This window comes from Drosophila novamexicana, unplaced genomic scaffold, assembly GCF_003285875.2.
Source record: "Drosophila novamexicana strain 15010-1031.04,08,12 unplaced genomic scaffold, DnovRS2.1 tig00001583-arrow-arrow-pilon, whole genome shotgun sequence".
NCBI lineage: Eukaryota > Metazoa > Arthropoda > Insecta > Diptera > Drosophilidae > Drosophila > Drosophila novamexicana.
The window spans coordinates 272,379-294,302 of record NW_020824868.1 but is presented as its reverse complement, the minus strand read 5'-3'; the positions used below and the strand labels follow the sequence as shown (position 1 = coordinate 294,302).

The window sequence follows — 21,924 nt, the reverse complement described above, 5'->3', positions numbered from 1 at the left end:
AGCAGAGGATTAGTAAGAATAGGTATCGTACATATATAGTAGAATAGTATAATAAACAGCCTCGACTTAAAAAGAGCTTCCTCTGATTGTAGCTAATCAACATTAAACTGAAACATCCAATAGAAACATCTATATTAGAGCATATGTTATGTTATGTTATGTTTTGTAAATGTTTATGAACAATTTCATCAGTCACTTGACTCGACTTCGATGCCCACGTTGCTGTCAGTCACGAGATTTCTTTCTATGCTGACCCAATGCCCCCATCACGCGCCAACAGTTGCTTGAAATGTTTTTCTTCTATTCTCGAGTTTGAGTGCCCGTCGTGTGAGTGTGTAAGTATGCGTGTGTGTGTGTATGTGTGTGTGTGTGTGCCCAGCCGACATTTGTTTATTGAATGCAGCGCCACTTGCCGCTCGTCATTCAAGTGGGTTAAGTGACGCAGTGGGCGGACCAAGTCCAAGCACGATGCGAATGATTATCGTAATCGGGAATCGGGCATGTGAAATCATCGGGCAGAGGAATCTCAATTGAAATTGAAATTGGAATCGGAATCAAAATAAAAATCTTGGCGGCGGCGGCGGCGGCGGCGGTAGCGGCAATTTATGTGTGACGCTGGCCCATGCGGCGTATGAGTAATGTGCCCATGCCTTTCTCTCTCTCTCTCTCCCTCTCGCACACTCTCATTCGCTCATATCTGCTTAAGTGGAATGGAAGAAGCAGCAGCCGAGCGGGACACACAAGTGGGTTAGCTAAATTAAAAATTGCTCGAAATTATTATTAGAATTACGTGTGTGTGCGCTCATTTACGACTAACCTGCGAGAGATATTAAAAATAAACGTTAGTAGTTAAAATACAAATGTGCATATTTACATGCCGCCTGGCTGCCCCCTCTTACACTTGCTCTGTCTCTCTCTTTCCCCCTTATACTTATGTAATGAGCGTTCAAGCGAACAACAACAACAACAACAAAAACATCAACAAATGGAGATCGCCCGAAGGCAGCCAAATGGCAATTTGAGTTGAGAATTTATTAAGCATTAGCGTGGGTAAGTGCGCTAGAGCAAAAAAAAAAAAAAAAACAAAAAAAAAACACAAAAAAAGACAAAAGAGCGAGCTTGACAAATAAAGAGAGAGCGTGTGAGTGGGACAGGGAGAGGATGAAATTAATTTTGCGTGAGTTGTAGAATATGAAAATAAAACAGAGATAGACAATCAGGTGAAGGCATAATATGCGCGAATTGTGCTTCAAGATGATGATAATGAACATGATGATGATGATGATGTGTTTGTTATTGTTGTTGCCGTTATGTCAGGCAAGGACGCCTGCTTGCCTTGCCGGACATTGGATATGTCGACTATGTGGGCGTGTGTAGGTGTGTGTGTGTGTGTGTGATATGGTAATAATATAGGGAGAGTGTGTAATTTGTTATGGGGTATTCCCGAAGGATCTACACAGCTAGTTCGATGATAAATAGCTCCTTTTCTACAGATCTTCCTAAAAAATAAAAAATTAAATCAAATATAATAGAAGAATTTTAAATTTATAAAAAATACTTAGCTTGCCTATAAGATTATTTAATTAAATGAAGACTTTAAGATCTATGAAAACTTGGGATAAAATATGAGTATCTTTTTTTTAAATACGAAGAAAGATTCTTCTGTCTTGCATTCGATAAACAAATTTGTGTCAAGGCGACACCCTGTATATTTCAAGAATTGAGCAAATGTTGTACATGTTGTGTCGGTTCTGGTTCGCTCTTCTTCTCTGTTGCTGTTGTTGTTGCGGCTCATGATGAAAAGCAAGCAAAAATCGTACGCGCGCAAAAAGCAGAAGAAGACAAAAAAAAAGCACAGGCACAAATGATGAAAATGAAATGACACACAAAAATACACACGCTCGCACACATGCACAAATTACATTTTATTTATTTTTATACATATTTTTTTAAGTTGAATATAATTTGTTTCTTACGTTACGTTCAGCTCAGCTGATGGCTGCCGCCCGTTGCCAGCTGCTCCGCTGCCTCTGATTGCGCTGCGCTGTCTCTGTCTCTGTCTCTGTGGCCGCTGGCGTCGTCGTCGTCGTCGTCGCCGTCGCCGTCGCCGTCGCCGTCGCTGCTGTCGTTTTCTACTATAATTTTCTTAATTTTTTCATTCCTGAGCGCGCAAGTTGTGTTTTGAGTTTTGTATTTTTGCTGGCCACGCCGCGGGACGCGCTCATTCTCGGCCAGCGCGCACTCGTGGAAAATTCAAAAAGCATTTGCGTTGTCGTCGCGTTGTTGTCGTTGTCGTTGTCGTTGCCGTTGTCTATGCCATTGTTGTTGCCATCTGTAGTAATCCGCAAGATAATAGTTGCAGCAATCCGAGAAATCGCACTGAATTTAGAATTGAAATTGAAATTGTGATTGAAAATTGGCCAAACTGACGCCGGCTCTAATGATCGAGCCTTAAAGTTTATTTTTCAATTGTTTTGCTGTGTGTGTGTGTGTGTGCGTGTGTGCGTATGTGTGTGTGCAAGTGTCGCCATGTTGAACAAAAAGTCAGCATCGTCGCAGTCGCTGCCGCGTGTGCACAGCTTCTTCAATATGATACCCTCCATAATGCAGGACGATCTGGCCGTTACCATACTGGCCGATCGGGATAACATGTTCTCCATCAAATCGCAGCGCAGGTAAACCAGCCCCAGCCCCAGCCCCAGACCCAGCCCCAATCAGAATCAACTAACAAAAGCTCGCCTAGGGCTCGCCGCCCCTCCCCACCCCAGCCCAATAGATGCTGCCTTTGTATTTATATTTTCAGTTTTAATGATGCCACAAAAACAACACAGAAAATCTGTCTCGGCTGTCAGTTTGTTTAGTTACGCATCTCTGGCGTGCATACACATTTCTTAATTAATTATGAACACACACACACGCACACACACACACACAAATTAGACTCAAACTTTGCTAAAGATACAAATGAAGTATCTGATCAAACGATTTGTTTGTCTAACTTTCTTTATGGCACACTTATTTTAGTTTAATTAGTGTGTGCTACTAAAAGGCAACTCAGAGAGCATTTAATTTCATCGTGATTATATTTATCAACATTAATTGGCTAATTAAAATTGCTCTTCAAATCACTTTCGATACAAGTTCCCTTGTTTTGTGTGCGAAACAACTCATTTTATGCTCAATAACAATTAAATTAAATATATAAATGGCGTTTTCTTATATCGATTTTAAAATTCTCTTCACGTTGACAACATTAAATGAAATGACAAGCTATAAGATTATAACACTTGTGTCTAATTGTTATAACTATTAAGCTTGTTTGAATTCAAGAGAAAAAAGGCCATAAAATCTTTAATTGAGTCGCAGGATTGTCACAAGAGATCCAATATCTATTAGACTGATAACAGAAAAAGGAAATATCTTTTGAATTTCATTTGCTTTAAGATACATTGAATATTTGTTAAGCGAACAAGCAACATTTTACATTTTGTCTATGCTTATAGAGGGTATTATGATTTTGTCATGAAATGTGTAACGCATAGAAGTAGACATCTTCAATCCCAATTATTCTATATATTCTAAATCAGTATCAATTGTCGAGTTGATATAGCGTGTCTGGCCGTTCGTCTCTCTTCCCTTCTGTCTGTTTCTATGCGAACTAGTCGCTCAGTCTGAAAACTATCGTCTTGAATCTTAGCATAGGGCCATCTTTATTTTGGAGGCAGTACATGTGTTGGAACCGGCCGGATCGAGCCACTATATCATATAGTTGTCATAGCAACGATTGGTCGGAGAGTAGGTTCTAGTATAGAAAAACTTTTTGGTGTTTCAAAATATTTTGACCAAACTCGGCGTTTATAATTTTGACCATGCTTTCTACACATATGCAAAATCTTACCAATATTGGGCTACTATATTATAGGAACGATCCATCAATATATAGTTTCTTGTATGCCATATATTTTCCTCTTTTTTTTTTTTTTTTTTTTAAGTTTATTAAGTTTAGCTTTATTTTAATTTTTCTGTTATTATCTGGAACAACTTAAATTAAATTTGTATGAATATTTACAATCTACTTATTCTACTGGTAAGTCTTATATACAAATTTACAGTGTCAACTATATAAATCGATCTGGGAGATCTATTGGGTGAGACCTTCGTAGTCTCCTCCGCGTTCGGAGTCCTCCAATTCTGCGCCTATTCAGAAGACGCCTAGCCAGTCGATTAGGATGACTTCTCAGTCGCGCTATATAATTTGCGGCCTGTATATTTATTATGTCCCCGACTTTGGGCACTCCTAAGTCTTTTTCCAAGTCGGAGGTTCTCATATACCAGGGGGCACCAGACAGATATCGGAGCGTTTTTGCTTGGAGCACCCTGATTTTTGAAAGACTGGACTTTGCAGCAATGCTATATACCTGGATACCATAACGCCAGGCGGGAGCTATGCAGGATTTATAAATGGTGACATTATTTTTTAAAGATAGCGCATTTCTACTGTTCAGAAGCCATCTTAGTTTTCCTATTCTGTTCTTTAGGGTTACTGAAACACTTGTGATGTGCTTGTTAAAGTTCAAGCGTCTGTCTAGGTGCACACCTAAGTATTTGTGGCTGTTGAAGTGCGTCACCAATTGGCCGCGCAAGAAAACTCCCGGACACATGTCCCTCCGTAGCGCATAGGTCACATTGGCGCATTTATTTAAATTAATGCCAATATTCCAGCGCTTGGCCCACATTTCAAATTGGTGGAGATATTGCTGCAGGACGTCGGTAGCTTCGTAGACACATTCGTTTCTTGACAAGATGGCTGTGTCATCTGCAAAAGTGGCGATTGTAAGGTCGTGGGGGTCTGTGACTTCAATTGTAGAGCCAGTGGGCATATCGTAGGTAAAGAGGGTGTAGAGCGTGGGCCCTAGCACACTCCCTTGAGGAACGCCAGCCCCGATGGCCTTCATGTTTGACTCAACTCCATCGAGTACTACCGAAAATGACCGGTTTGTCAAATAATTCTGCACAATTAAATATAGTTGAGGTGGCAGTAAGGGCTTAATTTTGCAGAGTAGCCCATCATGCCAGACTCTGTCGAAGGCTTGTTTTATGTCTAAGTACGCTGCCACTACGTACTCTTTGGCTTCGAAACCCTCGAGGATAAAATTCACCACCCTATTTAGCTGTTCCGGTGTGCCATGAGATTTTCGGAACTCAAACTGAAAGGGGGGAATTTTTTCTTTAATTCTGTCCAAAGACAGCAGTCTCGTAAGCAGACAACGTTCGAATAGTTTTCCGATCGTGGGCAACAAACTAATAGGCCTGTATGAGTCTAGGGACGAGGGGCTCATTCCAGCCTTATAGATCATGCATATTCTCGCCTTTTTCCATTGGCTTGGAACATGCCCCAATCTCAATACCGCATTAAAGATTAACACTAAAAATAGGACTGCTCTGACCGGCAATGCTTTTAGTGTTATGTTGTCGATGCCATCATCGCCAGGAGCTTTTCTTGTCTTAAGTGCTGCTATGTGGTCTGATACTTCGTTGACAGTGATTGGAGCAACTGGGAGGCTTAGCTGGCCTGGGCTCTCCAGTGTGAGTTGAACCCTTCTGTTCATGCTTGCCGAACTTGTATTAAAAGGCTTGAAGCGATCCTCCAAGTCTTCGGCAAATGCATCAGCCCGTTCCTTTGGGGATCTGGCCCAAGATCCATCAGGCTTTCTGATCGGATATTTGGGGGACACTTGCTGTTTGTGCCTTCTCGTCAGTCTCCACAGGGAGTGACTTGAGGATTCATCTGGAGAAACATTTTCCAAAAAACGGTCGGTTTCCCTTTGTCTATTCAGCTGCAGCAGCTTTTTGACACGGTTCGACACTCTACGGTAGATCCTGTCCACAATTGGATCTCCGGTTCGACAGTACTGCCTTCTAATCCTTCTCTTAATCAGCAGTAGTGTATGGATTGCTGGCGGAAGTCTCACTTGTGGTCGTGAACTTTCTGATCGGCTTACTGGCGCAGAAATGAGGGCTGCCGAGTGAACCTTGTTCAGGAATAGCGCATATACATCTTCGATGTCTTCTGGTGCAAGTATTTCCAAGTTTAGGTCTAGAGTTTCCTCTAGATCTCGTCGAAAAGCAGCAATGTTGGCTCCAGGAGGCAGCAGACGACCTTTAATTGTTTTGCCCTTTGGAATACAGTCGTAACCAACTACTAGTGGGATATGATCAGAGGATAGCTGAAACTCAGGCCTTATACTTAAGCCATCTGGGTGAAGTCCGTTATAATTAAAGAAGTCAATGGCACTCGGCGTGTAACTTTGGGCAAACGGGAAATGAGTGGCTTGCCCAGTCGCTAGTATTTCAGATGATGAGTTTTGCACCGCGTCCAGTAAGCAGGTGCCTCTTGCGTTAGCTCTAAAGCAACCCCAGCATCTGTTTTTGGCGTTAAAATCGCCTCCTATAAGGAACATTCTTCCTAGTCCGCTAAGAAGTTGCTGGAATTCCATTGCTGACCACGACAGTTGCGGCGGGAGATATGCCGAAGCGATGGTTAATTGACCCCTGCTAGTTGCAATCTGGATGCTGGCCATTTGCAATTTCTCCATCCTTACCGGTTCATTTCGGAAATATTCGATCTCCTGCTTAATAAGCACCGCCGCTCCTCCTCTTGCTCTATCGCTAGGATGATCCGCTTTGTGAATTTTGTAGCCTGGAATAAAGATGGATACACCGGTCTGAAGCCAGGTCTCTGTAATTAGCATCACGTCAATATTATGTTCAGTTAGGAAGTGCTTAAGCTCCTCCACATGCCCAGATATACCACGGGCATTCCACAATCCGAGGCTTAGTGAATTGTGCATCATTTTTTGGCGTTCAATAGACTCAGACACATTTGTTTTAGGAACTGATTCGTCTCCTGAAGTTCCTTAAACATAGCTTGTAGAGTGTCGACTTTCACAGTGAGTGCTTCTATTGCAGCCTCCAGCCTTGAACTATTGTGGGGTGGGGTATCTTGGTGCTTGGGGGTAGGGTTCCTAATTGACGTCTCTTTATTGAACTTTTCCAGCCCAGTACGCAGAGTATCGGCGTACGAAATATTTCCACGCACTAAGGTTGCTGGAATGTGTTGCTGACGGTCTTTTTTGCCACTGACATTACTTTTAAAGCCTAGACTTACTTTTGGTCTTCTTTCTTGCGTTCTAGCTTTGAACACATTGCACCCCTTATGCCAAGCCTCATGGTTTCCACCGCAGTTGATACAGCAAAGATTCTCAACCAAGGTTTCTTTGCATTGAGCTGTTGGATGATTTTGAGCACACTTTCCACAGGTATAAGTTTTTTGTATGTCCAAATCCTTGGCATCTGTGGCACAGGATGGCATTCAAATTTTTCTTTGGTATTTCAACCAAGACTCTTTGTCGCCCTATTTGCTTGATTTTCAGCGCATCCTTATTATTAGGCTCGCGAGCCAAATCAATGAAAAAGAAATTATTTTGTATTAGTTCCTCAATGGCTTCACCGTTTTCCTGTTGTTGGGCCTTACGAGGACGAGGATTGTGGATACGAAGGACACTGTGTCCATATCGCATAAACTCCTCTTTAATGCTATCTTCAGGCGTGGTGCTAGCCAAATTGCGGACGATAATCCTGAAGGCCGTGTCTTCCTTCAGTTGGTATGTAAAGTGATGTGCATTATTTTCTTTGAGAAACTGCACTAGGCTTCGATATGAATTCGAGTTTTCAACGTGAACTCTTACTTTTCCTTGTGTTCCAACGTGGAGGGTATAACTATCTGACCCAATGACTGTATCAAGCTCTGCCTCCATCTGGGTCACATTGTTTACATTTTCAATGAAGATGGGGGGTGGCTTCCTGGATCTGGGTACTCTGGCTTCTTTTTCCGCATTCAGCTCTACTTCCATCTCTTCTGCCAGTGCCTCGGCATGGGCTATTTCCTCCTCTGTAGGATCATCGTTTTCTTCATTATCCAGTATTGCAAATTGGTTTTTTGAGTTTATTGGGATCTCCTTTAGACGTCTGTCCATCGATATCTGAGATGCAATTAACCTCCCTTTTTTACCATTTTCTTTTGGAAAGCTTGAAGGCAGCTTACGTTTTATTTTGGTCGTCATCCAGCTGAGTGATTTCACTGATGACTTTCCTAGTTCATTGATATTATTTTCTGATGCGCCTGCAACTACACTTTTGTAGTTAATATTTGGGATGGTGCACACTCCTCCACTTGAAGTTGTGACAGTGTAGGTAGACGCGTAGATGGAGTTTGTCGACGTCAATGTGCATGTCGTTGCTGCAAAATTGCTGCTACTGCACTTACTTGCAGTATTTGAAGCACTTACAGTATTTAGGGATATCATTTCACGAATTTCCGCAGGTGTAGCGCCAGCAATTCTCATCATTTTAGCGAATTCTGGTCGCAGCTCTCTCGGTTGAGAGGGCGTGGATGCACTAACATCCATGCCCAATGTTGTTTGGCTCAATGTTGTTTTTTTCTTATTAATTTTTCACGAAAATTATAAATTTAATGGTACACAATTTTTTTTTTTTTTTTGATGAAAAAAGAATATTTTCCTCAAACTCAGCATTTGAGAGCTTCATTATTCTGACATATCTGCAAAAGGCAAATACCTACAAGGATATTAAATCCGCGGCGTATTTTCTCCTCTTTTTAAATTATATATTTTTGTTTATGAAGATGTATTATAATTTTAATATACTTAGCATATACATTTTTTTTTCAAATTATGTGTCTTTGAAAGACACTTTTATTTAAGGAAAAAAAATTGTTTTATTTTTTTTTTTTTTAAATAATAATTGAAGTTATATTTTTTTTTTACTATTCATAACGTTGCGACTAAGTTAGGCTTAAATTAACTTAAAAGCAACGTCTCCGAAGTCTTTCGATAGATTGTCTTTTTGCAAGCAAGTAGTTAATGCCCTATAAAAGGTAATAAAAAACTAAAAGCCCAGGCAGATTTTTAATTATTCTATTAATATTTGCCCGTCGAACTAGCCATGCCCCCAAAATAGGCGGCTAGGCTTAAGTTCTCATAGGAAACCCTTTTACAATTTGGGAATTTGGTTTTATACTATCCTACATTTTGCATACATTGCTTCTGTTATGACACTTTCTTGTAATATAGCTGCAAATAATTCTGAATGCATTTGAAACATCAGATTTGATGAGCCTTTATTCAGAACTAGGCTGAATCCAGCGCAAAAACCGAATACGAAACGCGATGTGTGAGTCATGAACATGTTTTTGAATCTGTCGGCGAAATGCGTCGCAGTATTCATAATCGAATAACGAACTAGAAACGCTCTAATAAACGGCAGAGAACAGAGATTACGAGGAAATGCGAAAATGGGAAAATGAGAAATTGAGAATACGAGCTGAGTAGAGACATGATTTAAAATGACAAATCGCTAACGAAAACATTTCGTCTGTCTGCAAAGTGGCAAAGTCTGGCGACACGTTGGGGCCAAAAGGGAAGAGCTCAAACTGAAGGTGGAGGTGCCACTGAAAAATGTGCACAAAGGTGGAGACTGGGATTGAAATTTGAGGTTGGGACTGGGACTGGGACTGCGAGTGGTTCAAGGTCTCGTATTGGAGGTGAATGTTGTTGCATTTGGCCTGCGTTTACCGCTTGTTGTTATTTATGGTTGCCACTTTGGATGGACAAATGGATGGATTGTATTTGTACAATTGTTGCGACACACACACACACATGCAGGAGAGCGACGTGCCAAAAAATCAGGCAGACATACCACAGGGCTCAGCGATTGGAAGCGTTGCGGGTGGAGGGGCTGGCAACCTGGCTGTAAATGAGTTGGCATCATTAATCGTATATCGTTGTCACTTTTCCCATCTCTCCCTCTCTCTTTCTCTCTCTCTCTCTCTCTCTCTCTCTCTCTCTCTCTCTCTCTCTCTCTCTCCCTCTCTCACTCTCTCCATTTATACACATATATGTATATGCATCTGTCCGTCTCTTTTAAAAGACGTCGCTTCGCGGAATTTTCATTGAACATTTTTAAACAGTCGCCAAATCTCATATGAAAATTTCAGTTTACCAACCATTTTCATTGCCAGCCAATTGGCTTTAAGGCTGAACGGCCCAGAAATGTGCGTACGTGTGCACGCGTACGTATACTACAAATTTAACAATAGTGCTCTAGCCGGTGGCGTGCCCAACTAGGGAATACCCTGCTTCGCGCAATAAGCTACCTCTACATAATTTCTTGAAAAGGCGTGAATAGCATCGGCGTTTACAGTCCGATCTTTTAGAAATTTTCGCGGCATATAAAACGTGCTTAAATACCATAGCACAAAGCTGAGATTTTAAATAATGAGAGTCTTCAGCTCTGAAGGAAATTTGACCTACCACATACCACATTTGACGCATAGGAGAATATATATTTCAATTTGCAAGTCTGTAGCTCTTGTTGTTGCCAAGATGGCTTAGTCGACTCGGCTGTTGTTGCAGCTCAAGAAATGATATGCCAGGCAGTTGACCTTTTTTTAACCATTTTCAATGAGTGCTGGACATAGAAATAGCAAAGCTCTAGTCGAAATTGCAAGACGTTGTAGCCCCTGTTGACACGTACACAAAGACAGAGAAAATCACAATAAACAACTTATTGTCAACTTCAGATAGATTTATCGAATTTATAAACTGTCACCAATTGGTATTTTCATAGCCTAATATCTATCTAATATATGCACGTACTCTCTAGTCTAGAGCAGTTAATGGAAGATAAGGTAAACCTGCTAGATACAGAGTTGGGTGCTTGCAACAGTTGAACAACTTGTGAACACCCCGTTTTAAGAAAATTATGCGAATATAGGGTATGAATAAAATATAAAAATTAAAAAAAAAATTAATAAATAAAAGTGAATTTTAATTTTAGCGCCGCCAACGTCGTCGCCTCGTGACGTCACAGATGGGTCGAAAACTTTATTTTTGTTTGTTGTTTTCTTTGCCTCTTTTTCTTTAATTTTATTTTATTAATATTAATTTATGCCATTTTTTGTTTGTCAACGACAAAGTGCACGTCTCCTGGCTGTATATATATATATATATATATATATGTATAAATGTCTGTGTGTGTGTGTTTTTTTTTTAATTTATTCCTTTTTTTTTACCCATTTTATATTTATTTTCGGCACAAATATTTTGAGCCAAGTGGCTCGTGTGCGGCGAGAAACGTTTTCACAAATTGTGCGCGCCGCTTTTTGTTCCGCATATATGTGTGGAAATTTCGAGCCAACCTGCATCCAGTTGGCCGGTGCAAAAAACTTAAACGTCCTTTATTCCATAATTCACCGCTTTCCTTTGCCTTCCTTTGTGTTTTCCTTTCATTTTTTTTTTTGTTGTGTTTTTTTTTTGAGGGGGGCATATCTATTCGTGGCAATGCCGCTGACCTTTTGCGGCTGGCCAACAACTGGCCGCCACCTGGTAAGGCCCCCGCATCGGGGACAGGTTGTCATATCATATAAGGCTTTGGGCATTGAGGCTTCTGGGAGTATTCCAGTTGATTTGCCAGCCAATTGGTTTAGGCACACAGGCATTTCAATTTAAATCAGCTTGAAAATTTGAATGTAAAAATATAATAAAAATTGGGTGTGGATATGGAAACAAAAACTGTATAGTCTAATTGAAGCCGTGCTAAATTCTGTGTTGCATTTCATGGATTCAATTCGGTGGAAAGGGTCACTCAATGCTAGCTCTTATGAATCTATGTCCAATATATATACACTCTCATGTCGAAAATTGCACTAGATGGTAATCATTCGATGGTTTTTGCCGGCAGCTTTTAGGATTGAAGCCAACCAATTCGAGTGCAAACCGCAAAAGAGTCAGGCAGAAGCGAAATCAAAACGAGATGCAATGGTTAAACGTTTTGCGTTCTCTTATTAATTAATTCGCTACTCTTCTGTCAGTTAGTACTATTGGTACTCTCTACTGCTGCGACTCGCTATTTTAGCTATTCTCTATTTTTGTTTCTCGCTTCCTCTGTTACTCGCTACATCTATTACTGTGACTCGCTTCTTCTGTTTCTCGCTACTTCTGTTGGTCGCTCCATCTATTAATCGCAACATGTGTTACTCGCTACATATATTACGCGCTGTATATTTTACTCGTTACTTCGGTTACTCGCTACATCTGTTACTTTCTGCTTATACGTTTCATCTGTTTTTCTTTACTTCTGCTACTCGCTACGTTAGCTAATCGATCCTCGAAGTACTCGCTACTTCTACCTTTACTATTTCAGGGAGTCACTGTTCGCGTTACTCGCTACTTTGTGGTTGCGCCATTGGGAGTGTGATATCTGGACACTCTCATCGGCTCCACAGCCCCAATAATCGCTTACTCTACGCGCTCATTTCTTGTTTTGCATGTCTGTGTGTCAAAGTGTTCTATGTGCTTGTGTGTATTGTAAACTACTCTCTCTAATCAATTTTTCTCTCTTCTTTCTCTTTTTACAGCCATGGCGAGGATCTCATTGTAACGCCGTTTGCCCAAATTTTAGCCAGCTTACGTTCAGTGCGCAACAATTTATTAAGTCTGACAAATGTACCAGCATCAAACAAGTAAGTCGATTGTGACCTTGACACGCCCATTATGCCGTTCAATCATCAAAGCCCTGTCACCAAATTGACCACATCATGACCACCGCGATCCTTGACAAGCCAGCTAAGATGAGTGTACATGATCCACCTCCCCCACAACCCAGCCCACTTCAGCAACGAGTCCTTCTTTCCATTCTTTAACCTTACCGTTCCCTGAATCTCTTGCTCTTATATAGCTGTCTCCCTGGCCCTGTCTGACCCTCCCTGTCTTGCTGCCTGTCGATGTCCCTCCCGCTCGCTCTCTGTGTGTGCTCTCTCTCTCTCTCTCTATCTCTCTCTATCTCGCTCAATATCTTGTTGTCATCTCACACTTTAATTAATCAAGTGGCAACTACAAATAACAATAACAAGAACCCGAACAACAACAAAAGCATAAGGCATTCATATATTCTTCCGACTAACAATAGTTTTTGTCTACACATGTATGCCTATGCATGCTAGTGTGTGCGTGTGTGTATTTGTAATTCCCACCAACCCCCAGCCGCACCACACTTACACACACACACACACAGAGCCACGGACAAACACAGATGAATAAAGACCCACTTAAAGAGAAATGACGACAATGATGCGAAGAAACCAGCCTACAGTATTCAAAGGGCGGGCGTGGCAAGACGGGGGCGCATGGTGAAGGGATGGGGGGGGTCGAAGAGGTAGAATGAATGAGGTGTCGGGACAACGGTTTGTGTGGCACCGTGTTGACGTGCCAAAAATACCGCAAATAAAAACCGTAGCGTACAATTTATTTATAATTTTTCCATCGAATATGACGGAACTCAAATTTAGAACATTTTCAGTTCTGTTGAACTGGGCAGGCAACGGACCAAAAGGGGGCGTGGCGAGGGTGAGGCCGGGGTAAGGCCGAGTGAAGCGTTCAATATTGTTGCTTGGAAGAATGTCTCTCTTTACTTTGATGCTCCTATTGTTGTTGTTATTGGCACCAATATCTAACCATCTAGATGTGTTTGAACGAAAAAAAGAAATACCAATTAAATCCCAAAAATGGTAAACCCCTCGTTAATCCCCACCCCCTTTAAGCTACATAAGTCCATGAGTATGCAAATTAAATATAAGCTAATCAATAATTTTTTTCAATGTTGTACAGAAAACCACAGATTCTTCAATTAAATTTTGTTCATATTTTTTTCCTCTCTCTCTCTCTCTCTCTCTCTCTCTCTCTCTCTCTCTCTCTCTCTCTCTCTCTCTGTTTCTTTGTCTATTGCTACATATATATGTGTGCATATATACATATATATACTTATAATAACATACTTATTTGTGTCTCGCTCGCTCGCTCGCCAAATACAACATTTACTCGTTGTTGTTGTTGTTTTAATGCAAAAATTTCTAATTCTCAATGTTGTAAACACGTGTATTTCTTGCTGTGTGTGGTTGTTTACAAAAAACGAAACAAAACAAAAAACTATTAAAACTCTGTGCTACTCCCCTCGCCCCCTTTAACCCCACATTCCGTGACCTTTTGCATATTCCAACATATTTTGTCAATGTTCTCTGTTTTTTTTCTCCTCCTTTTTTTTTGAACGTTTATCATTTCTAATTTCTTGTTTATTTTTTTCGAATTTTGTTTGTTCTCTTGTTTGTTGTTGTTATTGTACATGTACCCGCACCCGTACCCGTTCTTGTTTCTCCCAAATTCACAATAATTCCCACGCTATTCTCCTACTCCACTTCTCTCTATTTCTCTCACACAATCTCATCTCCTCCCTTCTATCCCTTCTATCTGTTACTCCCACTCCGTCTCACTATTTCTGTGCGCGTGTGTGTGTGTGTGTGTGTGTGTGTCTGTGCGCGTGAAAATCATGTATTAATCAAACAAGATCCAGGCGGCCAGCTCAATCATCATCCGGACGGGCCGGAAATGCTGGCGGTGTCCAACTAGCACAGGGCGATGAGGCCTACACACGCCTAGCCACCGATACCATTGAGGAGTTGGATTGGTGTTTAGATCAACTGGATACCATACAAACGCACCGCAGTGTCTCCGACATGGCATCGCTTAAGGTGCGTTAAATCGATAAATACTTATCGACATCGTTACTAATTCTAGTTTCCACTATCCTTTTCCATTTTGCAGTTTAAACGCATGCTCAACAAGGAGCTCTCACACTTCAGCGAGTCCAGCAGATCGGGAAATCAAATTTCCGAATATATATGTTCAACATTTTTGGGTAAGTCCCGCTAAAACGTAATCGTTATCAGGAAGCAAAATTCGATTCGAAACTATCGATTGACATTTATGATATCGGTTTCGATAACTTTAGTGCTTCAATATTGAAATTAACAATAGCTAAAAAAAACAATTGATGGTAGATAACAGTGAGCGGCATGTTATCGATAGTTTAACTGCGCACTTAGTGTTTGGTGAAGTCGATGGTATCAAAGGGGCAGAAACGCAAGCAACTTAGCGATAGGTGCCTTCGATAGTTTTATCGATCTTATCAATTGTATCTATCGATAGTTGCTAAGAAGTTCATAAGTTCAGAAGTCTTTAAATGCTATCGATAAAATGTCTTTCATATTAATCGCTTTTCAATTTGAATCAGCGTTTAATGGTTCAAGCACTTTTTAATGGGAAAAGTTACTTTTCCGTACCAACTCAGTTGGTTGGGAAATCTTTTTGAGTCCATATCAATGGCAACAACAAATTGTGAGTCCAATGCAAATGTACTGAAGGATATTCAAGAGCTTTCACGGGTTCAACTCCCTTTTGTCTGCAGTTGATGACATTTCAATTGTTGTTGTTCTTGTTGTTATTGTTGTTGGCGACACACAAAAGCATGCAATAAATTCGCATTAACCACAGGAAAGTTCAAGTAGCGTCAACCCTGCCCCACCCCCCTTCCACCAATTAGAGCTAGGTAAAAAGCAAAAACAAAAAAAAACACGCGAATTCGAAAAGTTTTGTGACATGCTAGAGAAAAGAGCACAGTTATGCACAGCGAATAAATTGAAAAGCAGCGAGTAAAATCAAACAAAAAAAAAAAGAAAAACAAAAAAAAAACAAATAAACATACAAAAATGCGTGCCAAAACTGAAATAATAAAACTTAAGCCAAATCCAACGAATTGAAAGTGCAAAATTAAATTATGCAGAGCAGCATAAAAACAGATGAAGTGGAAATTTCATTGTTTAACCTAAGAACCCAACAGCCACGCCCGCCAACGCAGCATACTCCCTATTGGAAGAAGAAGAAGAACTTAAACTACGAACACGTTTGACGCTGCCGTTGCCGCAGGACGTGCACAAACAAAGGTGCAAAGCGCAAGAGCAACACACGGTCAAAGCAAGGCAAAACAAAAAAAAAGAACCAAAAATAAAAAGAGTTAAGAGAATGTAAAAGGCTTTGGGGGCGGCCGTTGCCTAAATGTGTGGGTGTTGCCAAGCATAAGGTGGGCAACATATTTGCACATTTGTCCATATTTCTGCTTCGCTGAGCTAAGCCAAAGCCGAACTGAACGCAACTCAACTCAACTCAACTCGGCTCGAACTTAACTTAAATGGCCAAGTTGCCAACTGCCCAAAAATGTTGCCAACTGGCTCCGCTCGCCGCACCGGGCCAGGCCTAAACTGGCCTTTTCTGCCCACCTTTGCGGCCACTAGCGTGTTTTTGTTTTTGTTTCTTTTTCGGCCCTTTGCCTTTGGTAGTTGCTTTTGTTGTTATTGTAGTTTATCAAGCATAAAATCGCATTTCACCCAAACCCATCTAGCACCTATGTATATGTGCACGCACACACACGCAGGCGGCCCTAATGTCCATTTGTAACACTTCATTTGAAACAGAAGCAGCTGCCGCTCGCTCGACCTAAAAGTCGCACAGGACCAGGACAACATAAATGTGTCGCCCAGTCGATAAGTCGACTAACCAAACCGAGCTCACAAAAAAAAACCAACAAAAATAAAAGAACGGCACACCGAATACTCAATGCACTCGTCGAACTGCTTTTTGGAATAAGACTTTCAAGAAGAAGCTTAAAGCTTGCAATCAAGTTTTCCATCCAAAAACTCATTATTCAACGCATTGCTTCCATAGCTTTTAGGATATATTATATATATATATAGATATGATATATTTGATATAGCTAATGTTAATTAGATTTTGCTAATGCCAAAGAATTAGGGCACAGCTGGAAAATGCCCCGAATTTCAATAAAAAACAATCAACTTTCACTTACTAATTTTTACCCGATTCATCCTGTATCAGCTACATTATATAATAATTCGATCCGTCCAATTCTGGCATGTGTTCTGCCTACACCAAAATGTCGGATCTAGGCAAAGTTTCATTACAAGACTCTGCAGAGGGACATGGCTATATCGACTCGACTGTTGATACTGATCTGGAATATATATATACGTCAAAGGCTCAATGATGTCTCCTACTATTCCTTACACATTGTATGACACGACTGTAATACCCTCTATAATGGCATACAATAAAAACAAAAACAAAAAGAAAGCCGTGCGGCCACCGTGCGTATACGTGATGTCCACGAAGTTAACTGCGATTGCGAATGCGGCGGGAGCTTAATTGAAACAGCTTTGCAATACGAACACACACACATGCGTTTTAGAGAGAGAGAGAGAGAGAGAGAGAGAGAGAGAGAAATGTCCCGCGGCTTTCGCATATGTTAATCAGCCAAATCGTTGAGCTTCATGCGAGCAAAAATAAAAGCTTCGACACGGATTTCAGATTTAAAACTCAAAACCAAATCGTAATCGTATGCAAAATATGTACATATGTCTGCATATACTCGCATCAGTGTGTCCTTGCGTGTGTGTGTGTGTGTGTGTGTGTGTGTGTGTGTGTGTTTGAATGTGGCATTAAAAAATACAGCAGCAGCCAGCTGAGACAGCTTTACGTCGAGTTAGCGCCGTGGGGCAGGCAAGCGATGTGTCATGGATAGGATACGTACAGGTCTCTCTATATGGATGTGTGGGCGTGTCATGCTGTGTGCATTTAAAAGACCACCACTAAAAGCCATGCACAACAACGACAGCCAGATGCCCTATGTGCCACTTTGAGTGCTCACTTTGAGTGCGACTTTTCATCTGGGCTAAAGAAAGCATTAACAAAGAAAGCTCGTGTTTATTTTGATCGTGAAGTGCGTATTCGTTTACCAATCTATCTCAAATAAATATATCTCAAGTTTTATCAAAAAATGTGACAATCAAAAATAGATTAGTTAAAAATTGTATTTTACACAGACAGAGATACAGTCTCGAAGTATAAATATGCCAATTGTTGCGCTCATCTAAAAACTTTCGAGTAGAGCTCAATTTTTAAATATATTGTTTCATTTTAATTTTGACAAGAAATCAAAAACCATGTTCACGAAACGAACCAGTTGGCAAGTATTTCGTGTGAAACGTATTTGTAGCCCTGGTTGTAATATATTTGCAAGCCCTTGGGAGCAGTACGAAGCTATAACCAATTGAGAATTATAAGCAAAGACAATATATATTTATATTCGATCAATTCATTGAATATTTAAATCATTTAACGGGCGACTTTCTGATTTTTTTTTTTTTTCTTGATTATTAAGTTTAGCTTTATTTTAATTTTTCTGTTATTATCTGGAACAACTTAAATTAAATTTGTATGAATATTTACAATCTACTTATTCTACTGGTAAGTCTTATATACAAATTTACAGTGTCAACTATATAAATCGATCTGGGAGATCTATTGGGTGAGACCTTCGTAGTCTCCTCCGCGTTCGGAGTCCTCCAATTCTGCGCCTATTCAGAAGACGCCTAGCCAGTCGATTAGGATGACTTCTCAGTCGCGCTATATAATTTGCGGCCTGTATATTTATTATGTCCCCGACTTTGGGCACTCCTAAGTCTTTTTCCAAGTCGGAGGTTCTCATATACCAGGGGGCACCAGACAGATATCGGAGCGTTTTTGCTTGGAGCACCCTGATTTTTGAAAGACTGGACTTTGCAGCAATGCTATATACCTGGATACCATAACGCCAGGCGGGAGCTATGCAGGATTTATAAATGGTGACTTTATTTTTCAATGACAACGCATTTCTACTCCTCAGAAGCCATCTTAGTTTTCTTATTCTGTTCTTTAGGGTTACAGAGACACTTGTGATGTGCTTGTTAAAGTTCAAGCGTCTGTCTAGGTGCACACCTAAGTATTTGTGGCTGTTGAAGTGCGTCACCAATTGGCCGCGCAAGAAAACTCCCGGACACATGTCCCTCCGTAGCGCATAGGTCACATTGGCGCATTTATTTAAATTAATGCCAATATTCCAGCGCTTGGCCCACATTTCAAATTGGTGGAGATATTGCTGCAGGACGTCGGTAGCTTCGTAGACACAATCGTTTCTTGACAAGATGGCTGTGTCATCTGCAAAAGTGGCGATTGTAAGGTCGTGGGGGTCCGCGACTTCAATTGTAGAGCCAGTGGGCATATCGTAGGTAAAGAGGGTGTAGAGCGTGGGCCCTAGCACACTCCCTTGAGAGTTTGTTTTTCATTTAATTTAGCATCAACGACTACCCAAAACTAAACTTATAGATAGAGCTCCAGATACAGCTAAAAGCACAGCAGCAGATTCCGGCCACAACAACATTTGACATTATACAGAGTATATGTATATGCAGAGAAATGTAATAATGCGAGCATTTCGTATTCTCTCCTTACCCTATAGTCAGTAGTCATTCGTAATCGGGTATATTGGCACTCCTCATTTGTTAAGGTCTATATATATATATATGTATTATTAACAACAGTCAAGCAGATCCTTTACTATTGAGACTAATGACCACAAATGTGCTATGTATCTGTCACATTTTGTGGTTACAAAACTTTGAATCACTCTACTAAGGCCTATCTTTTTGAGTATCAAATGTTTGCTTGCATATTCATATAGATGTGCATTTCCTTGACAGGGTGTCGCTTTAGTCATCCGTAGCCTGCATACATGTTGCTGTTAACCATTCGAAATACGCAATTTGAATAAATCTTAATCTCTGCACAGGCAATTTGCGTTATTGTTGCACTGGGGAAAAAAGCAATCCACGTTACGCCCAAATGTAGGCAATGCCATTCGGATTCTGGAGTTCGTGTGCTGACAAATTTTGCAAAAATAAACTGATTCAACTAGAACGTTGTCATATATATGCTCTAACAAGCGCTTGAAATGCGCCAAAAATTTAATTAGCTTAATATGCACATTTTTTTTATTAATTTCGTGTTTTTTTCATAATCGAACTAAATACACCCGCAATATGCCAGTGTAACATGTCTTAAAATTTGGTTAATTCAGTTTTTTGCTTAACTGTTACAACAACTTAAATTAAATGTATATGCAAATTTACTTATCAGTCTATTATTAAGTCTAATATTAAATTAACAAAGGTAGGGTGACTATATAAAACGATCTGCGAGATCGATTGAATGAATTAAATCAGTAAAGTGAATTACTTGCAATTGCTGCCCCTGAAAGTATGCAACAGTTCAGCCTTAAGCTCTTAAAATTTCAAACACGGGCTGAGTGGCAATTTTTGTTTTAGGCAAAACGGGGTAGTTAGTGCGAAAGTGAATATGATGGAAAAAACTTGTACAGTGCAAAGCCAGGTAGTGCTGGCTAGCACCAAATATAACTTTATAGTACTTTCAACTAACCTCCGTGCTTTTCTATACCATTGCAGACAAGCAACAAGAGTTCGATTTACCCTCGCTGCGCGTCGAAGAAAACACAGAACACGTGACCGCGCCGATAAGCCAGCCATATCGCAGTCGATCGCCGCGCGGTCCGCCCATGTCACAGATCAGCGGTGTGAAACGGCCATTGTCGCACACCAACAGCTTCACCGGGGAGCGTCTGCCCACGTTTGGTGTGGAGACGCCCAACGAGAACGAGCTGGGCACCCTGCTCGGCGAGCTAGATATGTGGGGCATTGAGATATTCAAAATTGGTGAGCTGAGCCTCAATCGTCCGCTCACCTGTGTGGCATACACCATATTTCAGGTAAGACAGCCAATTAAATATCCAAGTAATGATATATACAACCTTTAAGCATCGATATTTCACATAACGCGCATTTGCAGCGGCTAGGCTTTTGCTGGTAGTTGAGATTTACAAAGCTCTCTCTTTATGCCCTGTTCCCATTTAAAATGGGTTATATTGGTTTTGTGCAAATGTGCGGTACAGGCAGAGACAGCCATGTACAAACCCGTAAACGAATATATTCTTCATCATGAGCTGCGTCCATTTAGCCAGGTCCGTCTGTGTCTTTCTTCATCCCTCTGTGTTACTCCTGTAGACTGATATGTCTTGGGAAAAAAGAGGTTATTGCTTATTGTCGATATCTCCTTTTATTGCCGAAAAATCGATTAATATCGATTTTAAGACGTGGTTTTTAGAAATAACTGACAAACTATAAGAGGTAGATACATCAAATTTTGTATGTGGACTCTTGTATAGTATACACAAATTGGAAATATTTTACTTTTTGAAGAGAACTAGAGCTAGAGCCTTGAGCTTTGGTATAGACGCATATTTGACTATCATATTTATGTCCTACCGTGGGGATCCTTCCATGAAGATCAAACAAGAAACAAATAAGCTAATCAACATTTAATTTCCCATAGAGAATGCAGCTCTTAGCACCAGGATAAACAGGCTGTAGTATGAATTGCGCTATATTATATGATTAACTGAGAGCTGCAGGGCACACTCGACACGAGCGTTTGTACTTGTTTTGTTTATCAAAAGCTAATGCAGTGATTTCTTTTATTATCTTCACATGCTTACAGAGTAGAGAATTACTGACCAGTCTTATGATACCACCGAAAACTTTTCTTAACTTTATGACTACTCTGGAGGACCACTATGTCAAAGACAATCCGTTTCACAATTCGCTGCATGCCGCTGACGTGACACAGAGCACAAATGTGCTATTGAATACACCCGCATTGGAAGGTGTATTTACGCCCCTCGAGGTGGGCGGGGCGCTGTTCGCTGCTTGTATACACGATGTTGATCATCCTGGTTTAACCAATCAATTCTTGGTTAATTCAAGTAAGTACATATATATTATATATTTGATATATCTAAAATACGTACCATTTCTACAGGTTCCGAACTAGCGTTAATGTACAATGACGAATCTGTTTTGGAAAATCATCATTTAGCTGTTGCCTTCAAGTTATTGCAAAATCAAGGATGTGATATATTCTGTAATATGCAAAAGTATGTACTGCATATGGCGAACGGGAAGTGTGTCATATTAATTCGGTGACTTTGTGT

The 21,924-nt window shown here is 40.6% G+C and overlaps 1 protein-coding gene across 7 annotated transcripts in view; it reads left to right on the top strand.

Moving 5' to 3' along the window:
- Positions 1–21,924, top strand: part of LOC115768064 (cAMP-specific 3',5'-cyclic phosphodiesterase) — a 141,896-nt gene that overhangs the window by 118,795 nt on the left and 1,177 nt on the right. For 3 of the 7 annotated variants that reach the window (XM_030712509.1, XM_030712507.1, XM_030712514.1), the window contains 6 exons: positions 12,497–12,601; positions 14,479–14,662; positions 14,736–14,829; positions 20,324–20,643; positions 21,432–21,696; positions 21,753–21,867. In XM_030712509.1, coding sequence (XP_030568369.1) covers positions 12,497–12,601; positions 14,479–14,662; positions 14,736–14,829; positions 20,324–20,643; positions 21,432–21,696; positions 21,753–21,867 — 1,083 coding nt within the window. Of the gene's footprint in view, positions 1–2,502; positions 2,676–11,604; positions 11,793–12,496; positions 12,602–14,478; positions 14,663–14,735; positions 14,830–20,323; positions 20,644–21,431; positions 21,697–21,752; positions 21,868–21,924 lie in introns of those variants that run through there. The other 4 variants (XM_030712512.1, XM_030712510.1, XM_030712513.1 and 1 more) reach the window with 4 other exon arrangements.